General features: G+C 39.4%; 1 protein-coding gene across 3 annotated transcripts in view; it reads left to right on the top strand.

The window, feature by feature from the left end:
* prdm6 (PR domain containing 6) overlaps positions 1-26291 on the top strand; it is a 48020-nt gene that overhangs the window by 5547 nt on the left and 16182 nt on the right. For 2 of the 3 annotated variants that reach the window (XM_046036055.1, XM_046036056.1), the window contains exons 2-3: positions 4125-4249; positions 16209-16590. In XM_046036055.1, coding sequence (XP_045892011.1) covers positions 4150-4249; positions 16209-16590 — 482 coding nt within the window. In that variant the 5' untranslated portion in view covers positions 4125-4149. Of the gene's footprint in view, positions 1-4124; positions 4250-16208; positions 16591-17058; positions 17212-26291 lie in introns of those variants that run through there. The other variant, XM_046036058.1, reaches the window with a different exon arrangement.

Below are 26291 nucleotides of genomic sequence, written 5' to 3' on the forward strand. Positions count from 1 at the left end.
AAATGTAAATGCTCCGTACTTGTATAGCGCCTTTCTAGTCTTTTCGACCACTCAAAGCGCTTTTACACTACATCTGCATTCACCAGTCACACACATTCATACACTGAGCCTAAGTGCTCAAACAGAAACTAACATTCACACTCACTCATACACTGGCGGAATAGCCGCCAGGGGCAATTTGGGGTTCAGTATCTTGCCCAAGGACACTTCGACACGCAACTAGGATTAACGGCCAACCCGCTCTACCTCCTGAGCCACAGCCGCCCCAAGTGTACACATGTGAATGTTAATGACCAACAGCTGATTTAATTTAGCAAAGTTATGACGTTAGTTCACCTCCCTGTTGATGGTCAAAGACTCCACGTGAAAATGGGCGCTGATTTGGGCCAGACCACAGTGAAGTTATGGACTGGCTTTGTGACACTTTTTCAATATTTTTACTCATGTAGACACATTAGTACACCTTGTAAGGTATTTGGGTTGTTTGATTTATTACTTCACACTGTTCGGGCATATGTTATTATTTAAAAGCTGTTTATAAAGATATTTTTGCTTTGTATGAAAACAGAAGAAAGATCAGAGAGCTGACAATACTGCGTCCCACTGATCTGCCAGACGAACGATTTTAAAGTCTGCTGTAAGGCAGCAGGGGTCTTTATTTTTCATACCTGAGAGCCCGTTGGATGTGTTTGATTTATAACACAGCCCCGCCTGAATGTAGCAGCGTGTATGTATTAAACCCATACATTTGTTTTAAATACATACAAGCCGCTGCATGTTTGTGGACCTCTCTCTCTTTTTATCCTGGGAGGTCATTGGGTATGTTTGATTTACAGCCTGTTCCCTCCTGGCTGTGTTTTCACATGGGTCCAGCAACACCCAACCCCCCCCCCCCATGGAAAGAATTAATAAAACACACACACATACACACTCAAACATACATTTTCAAGCTCTGGTCAACCTTTCTGGCTGAAACCAGCTGCTCTCCTCAAACATTTCTGATCTTTATCAGTATGTTCACTCGCTCTTATTACCATAGAAAATGCACAATTTGCCAAAATGCCAAAAATATCACTGCATAAACAGTATGGTAAAGATTTTCATCAAACTTTAATACTAAATACTACTTTTATCGGTGATAATGAGTTACTTCACACCATGTTTGACTTGGATTGTATGCACTGCAACTTTGTTGGAAACGGGTAATACAGAATACACCTAAAAACCACTCAAACACGAGTAGATTTGTTGTTATAGCACAGGGAAGTGGGAATTACTGTGAATGTGATGTCTGAATGCAGTGTCAGCACCGTTCATGTTTTCATGATTGTTCTCTCTTCTTTTGGGTTTTAATGGTTATCGTCTTTTTTAAAAAGGTCTGGTTGCCCTCCTTTTGTCGGAGATGCAAATTATGTGACTACTGACAGTAATAGACTCAGGGCTCAAGACTAATTTGTAAAAGTGAGTCAGGCATCACCTATTGGTAGCAAAAACTGAAATTTATTTCATTTATTTATTTTTATTTATTTTAGGCTTATTTAACAGGGACAGTGCACACTAAGGACACATGAATAAATGTATAATGTGCTGTCCCTGGACAGATTGTAATATGTCACACCTAAAAGAATAAAAGGATTAAAATAGTACATACAGCTTAATACAAGAAATGTAAAATGTATAAAGAAATTACTAAAACAAAACAAGAACAGTTGGTCAATATCAACATCAACACCAACACACACACACACACAAGCCAAACTGTCAGTCCGTAAAACAAACATGATTACAGTAAGTGAACAAAATTCTTTGTAGTTTGCGCTGATACTTCACAGAGTTTGAAAAAGTATTATCAGTTAACATGTACACCCCCAATTCCAGGTTTACAAAATGCCAGTAGTGCAGCTGTTCTCATGTTCTTCACAGGTCTCTTAAAAAATGAATCCATCGAGTTTTGCTTTCGTCCGTTCTCTCCCTTTCAAATTTTGGTTTTCTGGACGTTTGTGCTGATTCCCATCACAGATCCATTGGCCTTTCAGCATTGAAGTCTTGGATTGTGAGTCCCTCAAGTGACACCAACATCAGCTTGTCCATCACATCTGCTTTCAGAGATAACCTCCAGTCTGTCTCATATAGCATCAGAATGTGAGCAAACCACATCCCGAGACTTCACAAATGTCGTTTTAGTTTTTCGTTTAGGTTCATCTGGTTCTGTGTCAGTTTGCGATCATTTGTGATGTTGACCAATTAGTGGAGCTTTTCACCCCGCAGTCAAACAACTTAATTTGCTTTGCCATTGTCTCCACACATGCAGTGTTGTCTAGTTCCGGATCAGACTGTAACACAAATATTTAAATATCACCAATGCAGCAAAAATTAAATTAAAAAGTGGTTGCCACTGATGGCCAATTTTTATGCCAATTTTTCTAAATGGTTGCCTAAGGCAACCTGGCAACTGTTACTGTTGAGCCCTGAGACGTGGTTGGTGGTATTTTTTCACCACCATACATAGTAAAATTACAATGACTCAGCACCCTCCAACATCCTCAACAAAAAACAAGCTTTATGAGACCGGGACTCTAATGGACTGAGAGCTGTTTCTGTTTTTCTACCACCTTTAGGTGACTGCTGTTGAATATTCTCCTCCAGATGGGCATATATAGCATCCCTCTTCCCCTCAGTCTAGCTGCATTTCTCTACTTTTGTCTTTCACTTTCAGTCTTTATTTCTTTTCAGTCTTTCATTTCCTCCCTCTTGGTATTTTCGCTTGGTGTGTCTTCACTTTATTATATAAGCATCATGTCACACATGTCTCCTCCTCTTTCTCCTCCTCCCTCTTTGGCTTGTGTTTTTGTCTTCTTTAATACTTCTGTCTATTTGTCTTTTTCTCCTTTAGTTATTTATCCTCCTCAAATTCTCTTTCTCAATGTTTATTCTCCTTCCCTTCCCTTGAGAGTCACTTTAACAGAAAAATAAATTAGTCTAAATTGTGACTGTGATGGATTATCTAGCTGCAGAAAGTCTTTCATAGAAATCAAATGGTACCAGTGTCTGCCTTGAAGGAAGGAAATCAATCTACAAATAATTGGCTGATTTAGAAAATGCCCAGCAGTAATGTATAATCAACATGGTTTTTAGGTAATGGGCTAAAATGTTAAAAACCATCAGTATGGTTGTTTGTGTTGGTGCATTTCTTGACTGAGCAGGTTTGGATTTGATGTTGTAGTCAGGTCTGCGGCATATTTTAACAGTGTGATGGTTAAATGGGGCTTTTAAATGCATCAAGAGGCTTTTTAGTGAAATCAAGTCAAACTTCATTAGTTGAATGTTTCTCATATGAGGAATCTCAATGTGCTTTGAATTATTTGGCCATTAAAAGCAGTTATGGTTTAGATCAAATCATTTCTTTTCACTTCAAGTGTTTTTCTCAAGCTGTTTGCAAAGAGTAATTAGTTTTCTGGCTCGAAGGCACTTTGGCAGGAGAGCATGTGAGTCGTGTGGGAGTTGAACCTATGACCTCTCACTGATCCTGTCTGACACTCTGCCCCTCTCCCTGGTGGAAGAAAAAAACGTGTGGGAAATAGTTTTAAAATAGTTTGGGCTATGAAAATGTGGTTTTGAACATGGAGTTTGCTCATGTTAAGAGAATGATGTTTTTGGGTGGACGAGGTGTTGTTTTAGCGCTGGTGTGGCCCAGGAACCATCAACTCAGTGGCTGCGTGTTTAAACAACATCGTGGTCATTAGTTTGTCTGAAGTGGGTGAAATACACCAGATATTTCCCATAAATCATTTGGGTTTGGTCAGATGTGAAATCAAGCTGTTATCACATGTAAGGCATTTCCAAAATCTGATCTGGACAGAGTCACTGACACCTCACACGCAACCAACACACAAATACAACAAAACGTTGCACTACATAGACAAAGAATAAGAGTGACTCCTGTACATTGCACTTTTTTTGTTTGTTTAGCTGCTCTTTTAAAAAAAAAATTTAATTTCTTGAATTCTTTGAGTTCATGCTACGCTTTGATTTTCCATCATATCCATAACAGAATAACTATAATACAAATACTAACTTATTTGTGTGGCACTTTTCAAATGAAATGTGTATGTGTTTTATTTCAGGTCCTGCATCTTCTACAGAGCGTGTATGGATATCCCCAGAGGAACAGAGCTGCTGGTTTGGTACAATGACTCCTACACTTCCTTCTTTGGCATCCCGCTGCAGTGCATCGCTCAGGACGAAAACTGTGAGAACACTCCTGACCTTTCTGTCTTTTCTACTTACTTGTCTTTATTATTTTCTTTTGTCTTATAGAAAAATAATCCTTGATTGTTGGGACTCACTGAAACAACAGCTAGACGTTTACTGTTGCAACATTACGTTGTCTCCGTTCTAAAACTTTATCAGGCCACAAGTTTGATACCCAGAACTGCTGTATGGTACGTCTGGCTGAAGTGAAGAAATTTAAACATTTACACTTGCTGACTAGTTAGGAAAAAGTGCCCAAAGTGTCAGAAAGGCCATCCTCTAACTAGAAGGTGACGGGTTCAGGTTCCCTTAGCTGCCTCACGATCAGGATCATCAAGATAACAAAGCTCAGCTTAATGCTCCAAACATCCAAACATAAGCCAAACCCCTCGGCTCCGCGTTCAGTCTGTCTGCAGGAAAAAACTGAGTTTTCTTTGGAAGTAGCTCTTACTTTCTTACCAACAGAGTTTAAACTCTTAGACTAGAGGAAAGCTTTTGGCCCGCCACAAAAACAACACTGAACACAGGTTTTTTAAATTTTTTTATTATTTTTTTTTTTTTTGCTGCTGTCTGATTTATTTGTCTGACCAACGGATCCAGTCAAAACAAGACTGGAAGAAGTATTTTATTTGTTCAAATGTGGGCACTCTGTGGCCTTGTGTCGGCCCGCTGCACCTCTTCTCTGTCATGAAGCAAGAATGATAAGACGAGTTTTTCCTTAACTTGCTGAATTTCGGTTTATGTCTTTTGTACTTTTTTGGGTGTTTCTTCTAGTTTTCTGTCTTGTTTTAGTAAAGAAAATACTGTGGCAGGAGGTCCTTAAAATATATTTTGTGTCTTAATTAGATTTTACGCCCATGAGGTCTTAAGAGCTCTAAAAATATGTGGTCTTAATTTCAACATAAACATTTAATGTTATTCTTTTTTACTTTTTGCCAGAATTTGCAGCTAAATGCTTTATAACCTGTAAAACATGCATAAGGCATAACATTCAGTAGTATATAGTACAGAATACTTAAATGTCTTTATATTTGTTTGTAAAACAGTCTGCGGTTACAAAGCCCCTCCTCCACCGGTAAGCATGACTCATATTTGGTTCTTTGGTAAAAGTACGCTTTAACAGTTTTGTGATTTCAGCTGGTTGAATGTTTTTGGGATGGTACTGGGATGTGACATTCATGTCCTCAAAACACAGTTGTCATTACCAAACATGGAATATAGTGTGTGAAGTTTCTGTTGTTCTTGTTTGTCTCTGTTAATCACAGCGTCTTTTCTTCTTTCTTCTTCTCTTTCTTTCCTCCTCCACCTCACTTTGTGTCCTCTTTCCTTTTTCCTCCCTCGGTCTCTCTTCTGTCCTCTCTGTTTCTCTGTCACTAATTTATTTTTGTTTACATCTCCAGTTGTCTGCTCAGTCAGCCTGTTTGTATCTTTTCCATTCGAACAGTTTTTCTGTGGAGCAAAAAAAAAAACAAAACACAAAACATGAAGAGGGAGTTTTAATCTGTGGGATCTAAATTGAAACGAATTGAATTAGGAGCTCATCTTTCACAGAGTCGCAGTTTAATGAGATCGTGCTGATTGCAAATTAGAGACGTTTGGCCACAAGCTGGTTTGTTTTACAGATGGAACGACTCTTTTACATGACATCGTTCATCATGACAGGACTGTGGCAGCCTCTGCACACACACACACACACACTCACATTTGTATTACTGTGTTTATAAGACTTGGTTCGACAGTACATTACTTACAAAACCTTTTTCTCTAATTTCACTGCATTAGCCGTGTGGCTGAAGTGATCGTCATGCCTGTTGACTGGCACAACATGTTAGCCTGAATCTAGTGCAGACGTTCATGGTCCTCAGAGGATGAATCATAATGGTGATCTCCTGACTTTTCATCTAGTGCCACTAGCAGGACAACATCTCCACTTGTTAAGCCCTTTAGTTTACGTCTGTTAAAGTAATCACTTAATTCGCGTCTCCTCAGCTGTACCAATTGTCTTTGGTAAGACAATAGAGTTTTCTGTGACAGCCGGTTATTATCAGTGTTTTATATTACATGGTCTGCAGATTAAAGCTAATATGTGGAGGCTTTCTGTGTAGCTGTGCACATTTAATTTCATTTAATAGATCCAAAGTCAGAAATGTTAGAATCCCCTACGTAATGAACTGTACTGCATTCTACAGAGATGTTATTTAACCCTACCCTCATTTATAAAAATCGTGTGGACTAATTAATAGGAACACCTGTGAGTTTAACACAGTACAGTTCAACAGCACCACAAACCACATTCTCCAAAATGATGAATGAAGTTGAATCCCTTATTACAACAGTTAAAATAAAAAACTGAACATTATAATCTTCATGAAGGGATGATTTATTACAAGACTGCTGTATTAGATTGCATTAGTTTTAGCTAGGTATATCTACTATCTGGCAACTGAGTGTAGATTGAAATAGATGAAACCCTCTTTAATGTGGTAATACATATGCTAAAATAATGGCTAACATAAGTCGTATGCTTCAACTGACAAACACTAAATGAAATAAAAACCAAACTGTTTTCAGTTTTAGATTATTTAAACTGTCTTCATCCATGTGAAGATATTTGATCTTCAAAAGTACAGAGCACACATTCGCACACACAGATACATTGTGTACCAACACACACTCTGGCAGAGGGCAAACACAGACTGGAAGATTTTTTGTTTCACCCGGCAGTGAAAAAAGTTTGTTCACATCCAAATAAAGTGAAATTAGATTACAGAAAGACAGCAGCTCTGCTCTAAATTAAAGACATTTTGCTACTAACTGCATTTGGGTTTTCCATGGAATTGTTATCTGCTGATTGTGCCCACAAAGAAGGAGCGTGACGTCAAAACTCTGCACTGGAAACAGCAGGACTGTGACTTTATGTCGTCTGTGAAACAGACATTTAGAGTTTTGACCTTTTATTAGTGCAGAGAGCGTCAACTGAGCACATTCAGACTGGGAACCGGACAGTACAGCCGCGGTTTCCTGTAGCTCTCTCTTTATCGTCTGTATTTGGTGCTGCAATGTGCCAATCTGTCAGTGAAGGAAATGTAAGCTGTCAGAACCACAACGTGTGTCTGTCAATGAATCTAGCAAATCCCAAACCTGATGCATGAAAATAATTGTTTTAGTACTTTGTTTCTAGTTTCACACAATGGGTTTATGTTTTCAATGTATTAAACAATCCTGCAGTGGAGTGACATATATTTAAATTTAAAATACGGGACGTACAATATATTAGGTTGCATTTCAGGGTAAATCATGTGCTGTTGGTCTCCATGTAGTTCCATTGGACCAGTCTGGGGTTCAGTGTCCTGCCAAACAGCACTCAGAGAGCAGAAACAGACAGTTTGTAATCCTCGTAAATTCAGAGATTTGAACAAGCAACCACACAATCATAAATCGGAAGCCAAAAGAGAATGGAGAAAATGGAGAAACTGGTTTGTTAAAATTATTCAGCCCCAGTAAAAATTATAATGCACCAGGCAATTGTTTTGAGCAGCACAGATGATTAACATCCTGCTCACGAAGTCAAAATCAAACCTTAAACCACCAAGTAAAATGCAAAGGTAACTTTGGGACAAAAAAGTCAGGGATGACCGTACTCTATCTGAACAACTGCAACATTTAATGTTGAACTCTGTTCTTAGCTCTGACCACTGGACCACTGATATTCTAGTGATCTAATCAGGTCGGCTGAGTCAGTGAACTCTTTTAAGTCCCTTCTTAAAACGTACTTTTATAAACGCCTTTCCTGATTTTAGTTGATTTTATTTTGTTCTATTTTATATTTAATTTTAACATGTATTTTAGTCTCTTAAGTGTTTTCTTGTCTTTGCACTTGTTAAAGCACTTTGTAACTTGTTTTTGAAAAGTGCTCTATAAATAAAGATTGTTGTTATTATTGTTATATTATATCCAAACTGTAAAATTTAGTTGCAGACCAGAGTCTGGTTTTAAGAAACATTAATTATTTAAAAAAAAAAAAAAAACAGAAATCATGTGAATGAAGCCTTCATGTTCAAGCTATAGTCAAGATCATTTTTTAAAAACAGAAACAAATAGTCTTAATTAAGAACAATTCACATAATGCAGCAATAAATTTTACAAAAAGCAATGCATAGAAGAAACTCTAGTACACCAGATGATAACAGGGAGGAAGAGAAAATGCTTCTGTTTCATTTGTTCTGTTAAACTAAGGAAACTAAGGAAGTTAATTCAAGGATGAATTAAGAAAATTAAGAGAAGATATAGAAGAATAAACAGATACTTCATTGAATTTAAGCATAACTTTATTAAGTTAGCAAAAAAATCACCACCAAACACCATTAGAAACAAACATAGCATTAAACACACCCGCGCGCACACACACACAGACTTTAAAGATGAACAGAGAACACGTTAGAGCCAAACCACACACCGCTAGACAACAAAGAAAACACACAGACCCTCAACACACTATCAAAGCACACACCCTGTGGTTGTTTACTCATCCACGTTCCAACCAATCACAGCCTGTCGGCTTGACGCTCCGCAGCCCGGCCGCCGCCTAACAACATCAACATGTTCACCGACAGAAAAGGAAAAATGACTTCAGGGGGACTCCTCTTCTTCTCTTCTTTTTCTTTTATCTTCACCATAACACATTTTTTCTCTCCTTTCTCCTAACTACTTGTTCTCCAACATGTAGCAGCAGTAGTAATGTGGAGATGAGTTGTGCTTTCACGGGAACATAAGATAAGACGAGAAGCAGAGGAAGAGAACAAAAGGATGCGAGAACACTTTGAGTGAGCGAGAAGGGAGGGCAGGAGAGAAGAAAAGAAAAGAGGGAACAAGACAGGAGAAGTGAAGGAAAGGAGAGGAGAAAAGAGGGAAGAGGAAAAGTAGATTTGGAGGAGGAGAAAAAAGAGTCTAGAGCAGGCTCAATAAGTTTGAAGTACATGTAAAGGAGAGGAGAGGTTTAAGGAAATAGAAAGAGAGGGATGAAGAGTTCGGGAAGGAGAGAGAAAAAGGATGTGTGATGGAAGGACAGAAGAAAGGAAGAGTGAGGAAGATGTTATCTATTTTGTCTACCTCTGCAGTAAACTCCTCTGTATTTCATATCTACATCTCTTTGACATATTATTATTACCATTTTTATAATTGCCTCTATTGATTTCATAAGACTTTATTATCTCTGGTTACTTATCATTATTGATTACTAACAAACATAATCTCAACAATACTTCATACTAGTAAAGAGAGGACGACAGAGACACTTAAGAGGAAACAAAGACACAAACAGGGGAGTCGAACTTTCCCCCTTTAGTTATATTGACCTCAGTATAACAATACAGGTATAAATGTTAAATATAGAGATTGAGTCAGGTTTGATACACTCACAATACTTGTTAGTAGGTAGATCCATTGTGGCATGGGTTCTAATAACATAATATTTACAGTCATATCCTTTACAGTTATACTTAACATTTACAGTATTGTGCAAGAGTCTATTTACATAATACAAAGTGAGTGAACTAAAGAAAAATCTAAAATCAAATCAATATTTGGTGTGACCACCCTGTGTCTTCAAAACAGCATCAATTCTTATAGGTACACTTGCACAAAGTCAGGGATTTTGTAGGCATATTGTCAGGTGTATGATTAAACAATTATACCAAACAGGTGCTAATGATCATATATTCAATATGTAGGTTGAAACACAATCATTAACTGAAACTGAAACTGAAATACAACTGATTGAGGAACAGCCACGGTGAGGCTTCTGAAGACAGTTTACTGTCAAAAGTCATACCACACCACAAGACCGAGCAACGAGACACAAGTTAGACAGCATCAGCAAGGTCTCTCCCAAGCAGAAATTTCAAGGCAGACAGGGGTTTCCAGATGTGCTGTCCAAGCTCTTTACAAGAAGCACAAAGAAATGGGCAATGTTGAGGGCTGTAGCCACAGTAGTCAGCCAAAGAAACTTACTGCAGCAGATGAAAGACACGTCATGCTTACTTTCATCAGCTCATCAGCTACCAGGTCAGAAATGCCGACAACAGTGGAACCCATCTACTGTCTGGAGAAGTCTGGTCACAAGTGGCCTTAATGGAAGACTTGGGGCCAAATAGCCATACCTCCGACATGGAAACAAGGCCACGCGACTTAGCTATGCAGGATAACACTGGAATTGGCAGAATGTCAAAATTGTTTGTATTTGGCTGTAGCAGAAGGAAGTTTGTTTGCTGAAGAGCTGGAGAATGACTGTCTGCAGGCGACAGTGAAGCATGGAGGAGGTTCGCAAACGGAGTGACATTTGGTCAGAATGAATGGTCTCCTCGATGCTGAGAAGTACAGGCAGATCATCATGCAATACCATCAGGGAGGCATCAGATTGGCTCCAAATTTATTCTGCAGCAGGACAACCACCCCGAACATACAGCGAAAGTCATTAAGAACTATCTTCAGTTTAAAGAAGAACAATGAGTCCTGGAAGTGATGGCACTGCCCCCACAGAGCTCTGATCTCAACATCATCGAGTCTGTCTGGGATTACATGAAGAGAGAGAAGCAATTGAGGCTGCCTAAATCCACAGAAGGACTGTGGGGAGTTCTCCAAGATGTTTGGGCCAACCTACCTGCAGAGTTTCTTCAAGAACTTTGTGCAGTGAATTTATGCTGTTTTCAAGGCAACGGGTGGTCACACCAAATGCTGATTTGGGTTAGATTTTTCTTCTGTTCACTCACTTTGCATTTTGTTAATTGATGAATATAATCTATCAACATGTCTATTTTTGAAAGCATTCTTACTTTACAGCAAGTATAATTATAAAAGACTTTAAATATTTTCCTATTTTCAACAGATCCCCTGTGCCGAGCCAAACCAGCAATGAATGTATCTGCTAACAAGGGTAGAGAAGTACGAAAGTTGTTGAGAGACATGCTAACATGTTGGTTTTGGTCTTTTCGTGGGATATATTGATAATAACAAAAGAAGTAGAATTATGTCAGCCTTGATTAAAACCATATTCAGCACACAGGATAATTGTGTCAGCACGTAAATGACGTTACTAAACAAAGTGATTGTGTTCCAAGATCATACCATTTATGTTGACATTTTAAAAGAATCTTGTTATTTTGAGGAAATCAATCTTAAGTCTGGATGCACAGATGTACTTAAGGTGGTGTGTGGCTCTGTTCCACATTCGTAAAATGATTTGTGGATCAATTATGTGTTTTCTGTGGAGATGTTAGACTTTATTCTGCATGTTGATGAATGAATTATGCATACTGCCACCTGAAAGTCAAGAAGATATAAACAGAAATTCAAAGGTAGGATGTCAGGGAGGGGTCGTCATAATGAAGAAGAGAAGGAGAATGAAAAGTGTTAAAACGGGGCTGGAAGTGATAGATAAAGAGGAGGACTGATACAGAGATAGAGATAGTGATAACTTCACCCTAATTCTCTTCTGTATCAAACACTGACCTCCTTTAAGCTTGAGAAGTTCCTTTTAAAACTGTGTACTCTGATCTGTCAAGGATCAGAGTCTGTAGTCAGTTTGTATTCATGTCACACCCCCTCTGGATGAGAACACACCCCTTATAAAGAAAGAAAGCACAGACTCTGCAGTGTTGCAAACTGATTCTGCATAATTTTCCCATTTTGATGATGCATTTCATGTGCAACCCAAACTATATTGACTTGCATTTTTTGTATATGCAATGTTTGTAGCAAAATGAATTAAGTGTTGGCGAGCGGCGCATAACATGGGCATCGATAGTGCCGTCGGGCAACTTACAGATGGTGTAATTATCTCCTCATAAGGTTATTAGAGGATCAATGAAGCCTGGTGGCCTGATGGCAGAGGTGAGCTGATGACGGATGGAAAATGGTTATGATGAACCGACTGCAGAGGTGCAGCACAGCAATGTTAGAGAGGGAAGAAAAAAGACAGCATGGTCTTCTTGGATTTGTGCATGGTATGTACTTAAACATAAGAGAAAGAGGTCAGAGGTACTGTGATGTACTTCCTATTTAAGTGATTTGTCATTGCCTTTCAAAAGAACCCATCTTGTTAGGTATTGGGAATGGCTATGGTTCAACTAACATTCACTGTTGGTAGAGGATGGGACATAAATGATCTCTCTTGTGACAGAGAGAGTAATTGAGACGATTCAACTTCCTGCCAGTCTACATGCCAAGTTTTTCTGAACAAACCAGTTTTACAGAATGAAAAGTGAAACCATCCACAGTGAGTTAAAGTAAGACATGCCCTCTTAATGTCATTTCAGACATAATGAAGGGTTATGGAGTCCAGGTCCGTCAGTTGCTTAGACCACAAAGCAGAACACAGCTGAACTCTGGGTCAAGTGAGGACAGCTGGCATCAGCTGGTTCACCCAAGATCTAATTTACACACTTTTATATAATGTGTTTTTTCCTGTTAATGACATTTTACTTGACTGTTTGATTCACCAGCAACACTTCTGCATCCTAAATCTGTTCATATTATCTGTCTAAAACATTTATCTTGCCTGCTTCTATGTAGAGATTTTTTGTTACAAAGCACTTATGAAAGCAGAAACAAAGTGCCTCACAAAATAAATACAGTTATGAGCACCGGAAGAAAACTTTAAGAATAAAGTACACAAAGGACGAATGCACAATAATACATACAACAATAATTGAAATAAAATACAGATTGACTTTAACATAAGCACAAGACAGTACTTTAATGTTCTTAATACTGGTAGAATCAGTAGTAGTAGCATTTGCCATAGTTGTTGTGGTCATACTAGTTACAGTACCAGTAGTATAGTAGTAGTAGTAGTAGCAGTAGTAGTAGTAGTGGTAGAAGAAAAAGAAGGACATAGGTAGTAATGATATTAGGAGTAGCAGCACCATTACGAGTAGTAGTAGCAGTAGTAGCAATAGTAACAGTAAAAGTTGTAGTGGTTTTGTCCAAGTAAATTAAAACCCACCAGGACTGCCATCATGTGATAACCCTCCAGAAACAGGCTGAAGGCCCAGTTTGGGCACTAAGCTATAGCCAATCCATAGTTTGAGAAAACATTTCTGTGGTCAGAGAGAGCAGTATGTCACTGTAACTAATGACCAGACTCAGCCTAACTGTACCCATAATTCCATTCACTGGAACCAGGAGCTGCAGTTTGCCCTGGGCTAGCCAGGCGGATCTGGCCTCAGTTAGGACAACATGGCTTGTTTTCTGTTTCTATCCAACAGCAAAAAAAGAATTCCTTTTATTCATCAAGAACAGCCCACAAACAAGAATTTGTCCTGGCGACAGATACATCTTAGACATATAGAAGGCCACCTGTAAAGTTGCTTTGAACTAAGTATGGGTTTGTTGATCCACCCACTTTTGTCACTTGACCAGATCTGTGTTGCAGTGGCAGCAGGTCAAGTATTTTTTTTGCATTTAGCAACTCCTTGACTCTTGGTAGTGTGCCGTAGCTCTGAAGAGTTCAGCAGGCCTAGCAAGTTAGCCTAACTGGCCTTCTCCTCAGCTCTGTCCTCCAGCTTGTCCTGGAGGTCCTGAGACTTTCCCAAGCCAAGTCAGATATGTAATCCCTCCAGTTTGTTGTGGGTCTGCCTCAGTGGACTCCTCCCAGTTGGACTAGAATACATCGGCAGGGAGGCATCCTGCACAGATGCTGAACCACCTAACAGACTCCTTTCACTGTGAACGATCACTGTTGGTTCTACTCGAGTTTCTTGCTGATACCTGAGTGTCTCATTCTGGCCCAAAGTACTGCTAACCAATATATCATACCGGAACCCAGAATTTAATGGGCTTAAGATTGTAGTGTGTAGTATCACGCTGCAGCATCTGCTCTGCTCTTTGTGTCGGGGCTGAGCTCCTCCACACACACGAAGCAGCCAGCAGAGCAGAGAGGCTGTGGTGGAGACAGTGAAATGAACCAGGTGAATTGAAGAAAACTCCAAGATTACTCAAGTTGAGGACTATGCTCTTTACTGTAACTACGTTCAATAACCTTTAAAGTAAAAAGCCAATTGTTACATCCCAGCTCACTAGGGGAAAGGGGACGTACGCATAAACCAGATGTACTTGGTATGGTGGAAAAGTTATTTATTTATACTAGAGTTGACAAGGTTTTAACAAACTAAAGTTGGGCAAGTGGGTGCTGTGAAAAACATAAACTCAAGATAAAAGAGATCCCTCCAAAACAGGGATTACTAACTCAAAACAAAACACAGGGAGCGCAGCACCCCTAAACCTAATGTACTAAACAAGGGAAAATCCTACGTGTAGAGTGGGTGTCAGTACTTACTCTAAAACCTAGCCCAACTCCGCAGACACACGGTTAAACACAAACTAACTCAAGGGTGTCTCCTACTTTAGCTAAATAGCTAACACAAAGACTAATCTCAACAAAGAAAATACTGACTCTCAGTAATAGCAGTAACAAACACAAGCAGGCCACAGAAGTGAAGCTGCTGCATTATTTACTAAAAATAATAATAATACCATATATCATCTCTCATGTCATTGCTAAAAACAAACAGGGCTCTCCTACTCAGGCAAATAAGATATATATATATATATTTTTTTTGTCATGCAGTAGTTATTACCTTACATATAATCTGCCACAATGACTATTCTATCCAATGCTACAGAAACTCTATGATACAGTGACGCAGAGGAAACGCTGCCCTTAAATTAATCTAATACTACATGACTGTCTACAACGAGGACCTGCAACTGTGTGTTAGATACTTGTTCAGCTCACGTTTATTCACAAGTCCCCTCTGGTTTAATCATTTCTGACACGCCGACTGTAACTAGAGACACTACAGTTTAATCACTCTTTAATATTAGCCTCCTCCACTGATAAACACGGCATTAGCTTTGTGGCTAATTTAGCAACAGGCAGCGTTATCTGCAGTTGGCGATGTTGGAAAATATTTAGAAGTAATAAATTAGAGAGAAATGAGAGGTCACTAGAACTGGCAAACTGTTTCGGAAATTAATCTACAATCACGTCTGTCAGCAGCGCAGCCTCCAACACTGTGTTACCGTAACATTAAACACATGCTGAGCCTGGAGAGGGCAGTGAAAAACGGGAGGGTTAGCGAGTCTGGTCTCCGAAGAGGAAAGTGATGAGGGCTATTTTTATAATTATATAAGTCATGTAACTGACATGACAAAAGACCAACTCACTGGGAACAGTGAGTGTCAGAGCTAACACTGGCTCTGAGCTCTGCAGTCAGCTGTTGTTAACAGAGGAGCTGCAGCGCTCCCTCTGGTGGGCAAACCGTGCAACATTCATGACATGAGCGAAGGATCCGACTCTATGTTTCTCTTTTTTAATAGTCAGATATCGGCTGTTATAAATGCCGATGCAGATATATCCGCAAGTAGCTGATATCGGCAGATAATAACTGCAAAACAATAAATCGGTCGGGCTCTATGAATCACATCAGCAGAGAGAGGAGCAAGAGGAGGGGGAAAGGAAGGACTGATACTGACTGATGTCTGTGTTCTTCATTCAGCTTGACTGATTTTATTTTTTTGACATATTAGATTTGTTTCCGGTGAGATATTATTGAGTTTATAAATTGACTATGCTGCTGTAAAGTCCAGGACAGATGTAAGGGTACAGTGTGCTTCACTTGGGGTGGTCTGATTGAACTTGTGCACAGTTGATGTGAACTGTTAAATCTTAAGAGTTCCTTCCTGAAAACGAACTATCCCATCTTAGTTAGCATGCTAGTGGCTAGTAATAAATGTGTTTTAATAGTCACCAACTTTGGCATAACCCCGCATTTCAGCTATAAGCAGTGCACTGTGGGTTTGTTTTTCCCCACTTTCGTTGAGAAAGTATTTTTCAAAACTCATTCTCTTGAAACTACTGCGTAACCCAACTATTTCTGTCTTTTGTTTTTTGTCTCAAGTAAATGTCCCAGCCACGGTGGTGGAAGCCATGACCAGGCAGGAGTCCCTCCAGTCCTTCAGCAAGAACGGCAAACCCCCCTCCTCCTCGTCTTCCTCCTCATCCCCCCCTTCCACCGCCCTCATGCGCTCCATGGTCTTCCCCCACTCCCCCTGCCCGAGGAATTTCTCGCTGTTGGACAAGGTTGGGGTCGGGGTTCAGTCAGAGTCCAGTTTCAGCCAGTTGGGGTCGAAGAACCAGCGAATCCTGGCGAGCCCAACCTCCACGAGCCAGCTGAGCAGTGATTTCAGCGACTGGCACCTGTGGAAGTGTGGCCAGTGTTTCAAGACCTTCACTCAGAGGATCTTGCTGCAGATGCATGTCTGTCCGCAGAATCCTGACAGGTAAGACATTATCTATTAAAAAGGTAATGCAATCTCTATATGAATGTTGATGCTGGATAAACAGCAGAAACTATTACAAAGTTCACTAATTCCTTAATGCGACTTGAATGTTGACCAAGTGTCACAAAAGATCTGTTCCCACCAGAAGCATTTCAATATGGAAAAGAATTTGTAAGCGTTAGACTCGTAAACTGTATGGATTAAACTAATAGTGGTGTAAAAAGATGCTCCAGTGAGAGTTTGGGATTGACCCCTCAAACTTTCTAAAAACGACCTAAGGTGACAACTTTTTTAGCCCCAGCTGAAGCAACTGCATTGTAGCCAAAATATTGTAAAACGAGTCTAAAGCTCAATATCTTTGAAACATATTTACTTTTGGGCCCCATAGTGCAAATATTTGGGTACAAACCATTCAGACTATGATGCACAACCTGTTTGGAAAGTTTAATGGACATTTTATTTTTTTAGCTTCAAAGTATTGATCACATCAAGATCCACCCAGCAGAGAATGCGCACCAGTCGCCCAGGTTCAAATCTGACCCGTGGTTCATTTGCTGCAAGTCATCCCCTCTCGCTCTCCTATATTTCCTGTCCTCTTTGGCTGCACAAACTTAAATAAAAGATTTTGACTCTTAAGAAAGACTTATGGATAAATAATATTATATAATGTGATAGAATTATATGATATTAATATTATTATATGTATATACAACATTGGTAGTCACTTTTACAGTCCTGAGATTCAATGTATTTAAAATCAATACAGCAAGATACAAGATTGTTTCCTGTAACTTCTGATGGCTTAAAAGAGAATAAAATTTTATATTTCCACCCTTTCTATTTGGGTAGCGAAGCAAAAATGACACAGACTACAGTGTTTTAAATACCTGTTGTTGCAGTTTTTCTCAGCAAGCCGACAAACCAGACATTTAGTTCTAATAAATTCCTTCTCATCATCACATTTGTGTGTGACTTAAAGTGGGAGTTTGTGGATGAGAGTGAAGAGAGTGTAAAAGTGTTTGAGTGTGTGTAACATCTGCCAACTTAATTATATACAGCATGGATGGAGGAAGGAGGGAAGAAGAGGAGATGTGTGTGTTTGTATTTGTGTGTGTGTTGAGGGGGGGCAGAGGATGTATTGGAAATTTTTTGCTTAGCTTTATTTTTTGTGGTGAGAGTCAGAGCGGCGTATAAATCAGTGCTGTGCGTCAGTGAGAAATACCTCGCCTTACGGTGACGGGGCCAGGAAAACAGATGCCACTTATTCAATAAAGTAATACTCATAGGGAAGAAAAATGTAGGCTGGATATGGAGGGGGGAGGGAGGGTCGATGTGGAGCTGCCTGTCAATAGGAAGGTTTTATGGGACAGAGGAGCAGATAAAATTCAGCTGAACAAGCCAAATAGGCCTAAGTCCTGCAGCTCCAAGGCCCCACTGTGTCTGTAGACCAGTATGCCCAACACAGCATCACCCTGCCCATATAAACAGTTCTGCCCACTTTTTCCAGCTCACTTCCTGTAGCCCCAGTCAGAGATTTTTGTATTCTGCTTCGTCATTGTACACAGAACCCCAGAGGATGACAGGATGGAGAGCTGCAAAATACTACAAACCTAGTCTTGGATTTACATCAGGGATGTAAGTCCAACCCTAACTGTAATGGAAATAAGGAAGAAGATAATGGAAAATTGTAGGAGCAGGGCAAATAAGTACTCCAAACATCAGTCTAAACTGGCAAGACACATCAAAATTCTTCAGGTACAGCCCTAGTATTTTCCCTTCGAGGACATCCTTAGTGTTTTTCTAAAAAGCCATTACAACAAATGATTTTGCAAACATCACCAATACCCGCAGTTCCCATGAATCTAAGCTATAGGCAAGCCATAGATGCGCGTTCAAAACTTCACTAAGGAGGTTTTATACATCCTGTAGGTGGTTATAGAGGTCACTGAGGTTTTTGGGGTTCTGTAGGTGGTTCTAGTGACCCTTATAGAGGTCCTGCATGTCCTTTAGGTGATATGTTTGGTTAGCAGTCCTGCAGATGGTTCTAGTGGTAGTTTAGTTTTTTTTTAGCGTTCACTGAGGGGGGACTTGGGGTAGTGTAGGGGTTTCTAGTTATCCTTCAGGAGGCTCTAGCAGTCGTTGAGGATTCCTTAAGGTGGTCCTTGTGGTCATTCAGGAGGATCTTGGAGTCCTGTATGAGGTTCTGGTGGTCCTTTGGGAGATTATTGCAGTAACTGAAGTTCTTTTAGGTGGTTATAATGATCACTGAGGAGGTTCTAGCTCTCTTTTAGGTGGTCGAACACCCAAGCCAAGCAGCATTGAAGCTGTTACCATACTAACACCCTTTATGTTGTTTTTTTATCTACCCATTGTAGTCACCCATCTGTATTATCTGTGAAGAGTGTTTAGACATTAAACCAGTATACTCTGTGAATAAAGAACCTGGCTTTGCGCCTTTCTCTTTCCTTTCTTGATTTCTAAGTAATGCTTCTCTCTCCCCTCATCCCCCCTCTCCCTTCATACATATTTATTGATGTTTACTTGATGGGAACATTTGGTGCCCAAGACTGATGGCTCTTTATATCAGCTTAAAAAAAAAACCACCACACACCTCCTCTCAGCTCCATCTCTTTCTGGTTTGTTTTTTTTCTGCTGACTGTTTCTTTTTCTGAACTTTTTCGTCTTCCGTGTCATGTTTTCCCCCCTGTGTCATTTCAACAAAATCCATCATCAGAGGAGCAGTTTGTTTATGTCAGTGAGGCCTTGGAAGTGCTTTCGATTCAGTTTTAAACTTGTGTCAGGATGCAGGACACTGTTTAAGTTTTGTGATGGCAATGAGTGATGAATCAGGAAAAAAACCTGAACAGAAATAGACTGCGTTTCTACTTATAGGTTTGACATATTACAAAAGCAACGCAGTATAAACCACTGCAATGAACTGAATTAATAACCACAGCTTTTATGATTGATGTGTTTATTGCACTGGTGTTTAAGAGTCATTAGTGCTTTTACTAAAAATGGGGTACTTTTGGGAAGCACTTTGATCTCCAGTGTTCACAATTGAGGTCTCATTCTGGTGGCTGATGTTGTTTATGAATAAAGCATGTATGTGTATATCGATATAATCACGCATGTATATCAAAGGACATAGAGTTTACAGCATCGCAGAGTTGACATTTAAGGGGAATTAAATGCTAATGTTGTCATTTGTTTTTACTTTCTATCAATGCCTTGTCGAGGACTTGGCCTCAGCACACGGTTCTTCAGTTTTTCCAGTGACACAGTTAAACATTTAACATTCTCTATTACTCATGTAAGGATTACAAGAATCTCACACCAGTAATGGGGCATGTTAAATGTTTCACTCTATCACTGGAGAAACTGAAGGACCCTGAGCTGATTAACAAGTATGAACCTGAGAAAAACTTGTGGTTTTGATCCAGCATTTAGAAGTCACTGATTCATTTTCATGGTGATATTTTCACTTAATAGAGTTTCCAATTTTTTTCTTAATTTCTTAACAATTTTTATGTTTGGTCTAGCTTGTACTCTTATTCACAGTGACTTGAAGTCAACATTGAGTAACCCCACAAGTCAACATTGATTCGAGACCATGATTACATAATATAGCGTACAAAGAACATGGACAGTAATGATAAAACAATGGTTATAAGTGCAGTTTTAGTTACTTATATATAATTATTTATCTATTCTTCAAGAAGGCACCTACTTTACATGTAATGTTAGCTTTATTTAGATGGGAAAACAGTGGAGGCATTTCGAAGCAAGTTTGACCAAATCAACGATGTGTTAAAAGTTATATTTGTAATAAAATTTGAAAAAAAAACTACATCCTCTGCCTACTTGATCTCATAGTGTCTTTCAATGGACAGCAAGTATATTTTGACACAGTAACAGATAGGGCTGCAATGATTAGTCGACGTGATCGACAACGTCGATTATAAAAATACGTTGCCATGAAATTTCATTGTTGATATTGTTACAGATATGCTGTTTAAGGGACAGATAGTCTTCTTATTAAGAACATGTCTGGTTGTTAATTTCTAATTGCAATGCACACCGTGGAATGCTAGGGTCAGCATCGAGAAGTGGAAGCAATGGTTTTTACAAGTTTAGTACGCATTTTCATCACTAAATACACTTTTGAGAGGTTTTGAGGCGAGAAATCAACCGTGTAGAACTTGACTATTGGCAGTTTTAACTGAGTAACTGGGACCACTGCAGCAGCAACAACAGAGCAACAGAGGAAAGGCCACAACTGTAAGATAGTTTCAATGTTCGTACCGCTGTTATTCTGTATTTACAATCTGAGTAAAGGTAGTATGAAAGGGGACTGTTGCTTTATTATTCTAAATAAACATTACATTGTTAGTGTACAGTTGTAGTTTATTTTATTTTCTGTAGTTCCAAAGCAAAAATCTGTTAAAAAGTTAAACGTTTTAAAGTTAGAACCTGAGCTTATTGTTTTGGGTGATAAAGCCTGTTATCTAGCCTCTCCATAGTTCTTTTGCATTCTTGGTTTTGAGGTCTCATGGATGATGCCGACTAAGCGAATGCTCTTTTAGTTGTGTTGGCAAACACATTAGGCGCAATAGTAAATCAGTGACTTTAAGGAGTATCCTATGCTGTCCAGTCTTCTTCCCTGGTTTCCCCCTGGCGTTGATACTAGTGTTCATTCTGAATAGAAACCTTGCTCACTTAATGGTAACGTTAGCTAGCTAGGCTGTATTTTGGAGATCAGTAATTCACTTGAAAGATATTTAATTAGTTTAATGGTCTAATTTGGGTTAGGGTTAGGGGGTGACAAAAATAATCGTGACTAGTCAACTAATTGAATAAACAAATTAGTCTACTTCTGAGAGGAGCCTTGTGGGTAATCAATGCAGCATCACTACCTTCTGACTAAACTGTGCCCATATAGAGTTTAATAAAATGCAAATTCTCCAGCAGGGCTCAGTATTTCACTCACATATGCCCCTAAAAATAGATACATGCCAACAGGGGTGGACTGACAATAATTCAGGCCGGGAATATGACTCGACCCCAGACCACCTTGTTCACACAAACCCCCAGACCGCTAATTTTTGTGGACTAACCCTATTTGTTGATGTAACAGGTACCAAACCAGGTATAGTCTTGCCATGTTCATCTACTGACTTTTGGGACTGATCATTAAAGCAGCGTAGGTGAATACTGAGTTTTCAAGTTATTCTAAGGAACTTGAACATAACCCACAACAATGAAAGTAAGTAGGCCTATAATGCAAAAGTCCAAAAAGAACCCCTACACAAAAACCTATTGATTAGCCCACAGTCAGTCACTGGTGTCCATAAAGCAAACAGCACAATAATAAACACATCTGTCTGTCAATAATTTCTACTAGATCGCCTAGAGACTATTTAATGTTATCTACAGGCCAGGTCAATAAAGAAAATACAGAGATTCAGTAGCACACAGAAGCTGTTGCCATGGTTACAGCGATGTTTCTTCGCAGAGCCCTTATTTGCTTTTCCTTGTTTGCCTGTTTGTTCATATGAGGAGCACAGTGACAGCCCGCAGATCCACAAGAGGACGCAAGAGGAAGGAAAAGGCTTTTTACAGACAAACGCTAAAACATGTGGCCAGCTGCGTGGAAGCTCTTAACAACGGCAGAGAAGCCGTGTTAATGATGCTTATAAACTACTGTAAGTCAACACATCCCCCAGACTCTCAAACCAGTGTAATGTTATAACTAAATAAAACTGTAACATTGCATGATCAACAATAAACCTGTAACTTGTTTGCAGCCGACATTAATAATTAACGTGATGGCAGCCAGCAGGACGTAAATGATTACGTTACCATCACAAGTTTGGCAAGTAAACAAACGCTCATTCATCTTTTCATAACGGACGACAGTCGGAGTAAACCTCCCGTAGGTTGTAGCTAAAGAAAGAAGCAAGCTAACGTTAGATGGCCAATACTAACCTCAGGTTACTAACATATTTTGTGTTGAGCGCTTCTTTGTTTGGGTCTTGTTGTATGAAGTTTTAAAGCCAAAGTTTATGATGAATGGCACAGCAGCTGCCGGTGTTTGTTGTCCTCTCTCACGTGTAGCCGCGTGCAGCTGATACTACGTGTTTTGTAGGCAGGTTATAGGGTAACGGAGGGAGGGAATAACAGCAAGTTCATCAGACATTTCCTAAAAATAAGCTACTTTATACTTTATTCAGTCCCATCGCTGGGAAATTTGTCTTGGACAACGTGCAAAGTCAGTACATACAAAAACAACATACATTATAAGCAAAATAGAAACAAGTGGAGACACAATGGCAATAAATGCATACAATGATAGAAAAGAGAGGTAAATACATGTAAGACACAATGGCAATTCACAGTATTTTATCTCTATTAAACGCTATGATTGCAGTAGAAACAAAATAATTTTTCAGTCTGTTAGACCTGCACATCAAAACCCTATACCTCTTTCCTGATGGTAATAATTTAAAGTGGGCATTCAGGATATGAGTATCGTCTCCGACAATTTTCTTAGCATGGTTTAAGATAGAAGCATCAAACATCTCTTGTAGTGATAATCTCTCCTCACCCCCTATAATTTTAAAGGCGGTGTGTACCAAACGTCCTAACCTCGATTTTAATTGGACAGACAAGTTACCATACCATGCAGTGATGCCATATCTAATCAAGCTCTCGAAAATGTACATTGTTCACAAGTCCCGCACCTCGAGTCTCAAGTCAAGTCTGAAGTCACTGTGTGTGCGACTTAATTTGGACTCGAGTCCGAGTCTCAAACTCGAGTCCCCATCTCTGCCCCGGACTGAGTCTGTCTGCGTCACGTCGTCCAGAGCGGATCGCAGCCATTCTAGTCTGTGCTCACACCAGACGCGCTGCAGTGCGTCCTAGAAGTGTCTCTCCGCTGCACTCCAGTGTGAATCATAGCCATTGTGTTTTTGCGCAGCTTCTGTCAAGTGGCACAGAGCAGATGAACCGGGCAGAAAGTCAGACATAAAACGGCAGAGAATTCAGTCAATTTTCAAAATAAAATACCCTGTCCAGACTCCCTATCGTATATCAACAATAACAATAAAACAGGCAAAAAAAGAAACAATTTAACTACGTAGCCTATTTAATCATAGCAGAAGCATATAAAGCAAGCACTAATCACCAAATCAACAAAATCTAAACATGTCAGCAAAATAAGGCAGGCAAAGCGCTCTATTCTGAAATGCTCCTTGTGGGATGAGTAGAAGGGATGATAGTAGAAGCAAAAAAGGACAAAAACCAAGTCAAATTTGCTAATAAGTTTGCCATTTGTTTGAAATACAAATGTTACTTTATGATTAATGTATTTTTAAAACATGTCTACTTAGAATATAATGTTTTTAGTAGGTAATTGTCATTCTTGTGGTGGTTTACCGTTGAATCCAGGAGTGAAGGGACTGTTTCATTTGATAACAACAGCTAATTGTTTTTTTCTTGGCTGTTTAAAGGGCACTGCATGCAGTACTCTTGCATGGCCATGACTTCATGCACCCATGCCACCGGGTTGGTTGGCCTCTTGCACCCACGCTACCTGCTTGTGGAGACAGTTAACGGCAGGTCACTGAGAAATGTCCCAACTCTCATGACGGCCAATCCGCCACTGCATGCAAACTCGCAAAATTATTTACAAGCATAGTTTGCCGGTAAAGACTACCTAACTACAACCTACTGTAACCTTCCACCATCCCTCCACCTGGAAGATATCCCAGTTTAGCTATTTTGGTTCCCTTTTGTTGAAACATCACTTTGTTCAAATGGCACTTTTTGTGAACCGACCATTCACAGCCTGGATCAGGCAGGACAGTTTGACAATACCATGTTCTGCATGAATGGTTATGATTATTGACAAGTTAGTGCTTGGCATTAACAAATCAGAGACTAACTACCGTGTAGACCATTTTGCATGAGGATTTAATGATTGAAAACAGCCCATAAAAATGAGGCCCCTCTGTTGTCCAAGTGGAATTAATATTATGCGAGCAGTAAGCTGTATAGTATGCTATTATATGAAATTATAATGAATATAGCAACATTATATAATTCATATATTAATATTATACTAATATTATACCTTTTATTTAATGTATTCAATATCATAGTAATACACTCATTTATATTAGCCCCACCTCCAGGTTGTGGATCGAGCCTCTGCAGTGGACAGATGTAGATTAAGCCAGAGCCAGGATGCCATTGTGCCAATATGTGCTCCTTCTAGCCAGACTCCATCCATTGTTTTAAATATTATGCTTTAATCTTGTATACATTAATTGTGGTGTGGTTTACGTGGGTGGTGCTGGTGTTTCATGTATACGTCCCTGGTTCATAAACTAGTCTCACATTTCACAAACTGCAGTGCACCAGTAGAGTTTTCTGTGATCATCTAATCACATCACTGTGATGAGTGGTCAGCATTTTAAAAGCGTTTCTGTGTCAAATTAAAAAAAGATATGTTTCAATGTTTTAAAAAAGCTTTGCTAATATTATAAGGCCCATACAGAGTGTGCAGATACTAGGGTCTTCACTCCCATAGTCCTCCACTGGTGTAACATCATAATTGCACAGAAGGAGAGCACACAGACACACAAACAGTATACACATATGTATGTAATAAATTGTTTGTTAATAAAAATTCTTTGTGTGCTCCTATTTTTTTTTTTTCTTCATTCAGGAGCACTTGTTCTTCTTCTTGGAGCTGTGCTCTCAGGGACTTTACTGTAACTACACACGTGCATCTCTTATGCCTCAGATCACACAGCCTTCCTTTTAATCTTCCATACCACAGAATATAAGAATGTGATGGTCTTGTGATGCTCATAATTGTTTGAAAATATAAATGATTTATTGATGTTAAAATGTAAGGTGGGGCCCCTCTCATGTTTTAACGTCAGTTGAAGGCTCACTTGTTACTCTGTGAGCTGAGAAAATTCACAAAAACACAATTAACTCTAAATGTTTGAATGTCAGGCTAAAACAAGACAGCTTCTCTGTGTTGCTGAACAGTTGGCGTTTAGGAGATTTATCACCCAACAGTGAGGACATATTTGCATTTAAAACTAACACAGATGTGTGTTGTCTCTGCTGGACACACAGATGTGTTGAAAAATTACTTTCTGCAGTGTGTAGCTAAAGGAGTAACTAATAACGACCCATCACTGTGATGGACGGGCTTGTAGAAATTCCTTCATAGTCTATTTTTATCTGTCATGTTTGCCCCCTCCCCTGCGTGTACACAGACAGAGAGAGTCCTTCGCTCCCTAATGACTGTGAATAGTTGCTATATACTTTTAATACTATATTTACTACATATTTAACTTTTTCCAGATTTTTGGCCCAGAACCATAGTTCGGAGGACGTTGGTTTCTTAGACTCATTTAGCCTGGCTCATAGCTGGTAACGTACAGCATAGCCAGACTTCTCAGCACTTAATTTTTGCGCTGTGCCAGCACTGGAGTGAGTAGTAAAATAAAGTACGTAGCTTATAACAAGTGGTCCAGACCGCTCTGCTGATACAGGATGCTAACAAGATGTTGTGGTGGAAGTTTTGCAACCTGAGCATCTAGCCCTGTTCAAACATTTGAAAATCGTGACACATCGCTAGTAAAAACCTACTTTGTATACGAGTGGATTTTAACATGTAA

Source organism: Micropterus dolomieu, linkage group LG21 (assembly GCF_021292245.1).
Source record: "Micropterus dolomieu isolate WLL.071019.BEF.003 ecotype Adirondacks linkage group LG21, ASM2129224v1, whole genome shotgun sequence".
NCBI lineage: Eukaryota > Metazoa > Chordata > Actinopteri > Centrarchiformes > Centrarchidae > Micropterus > Micropterus dolomieu.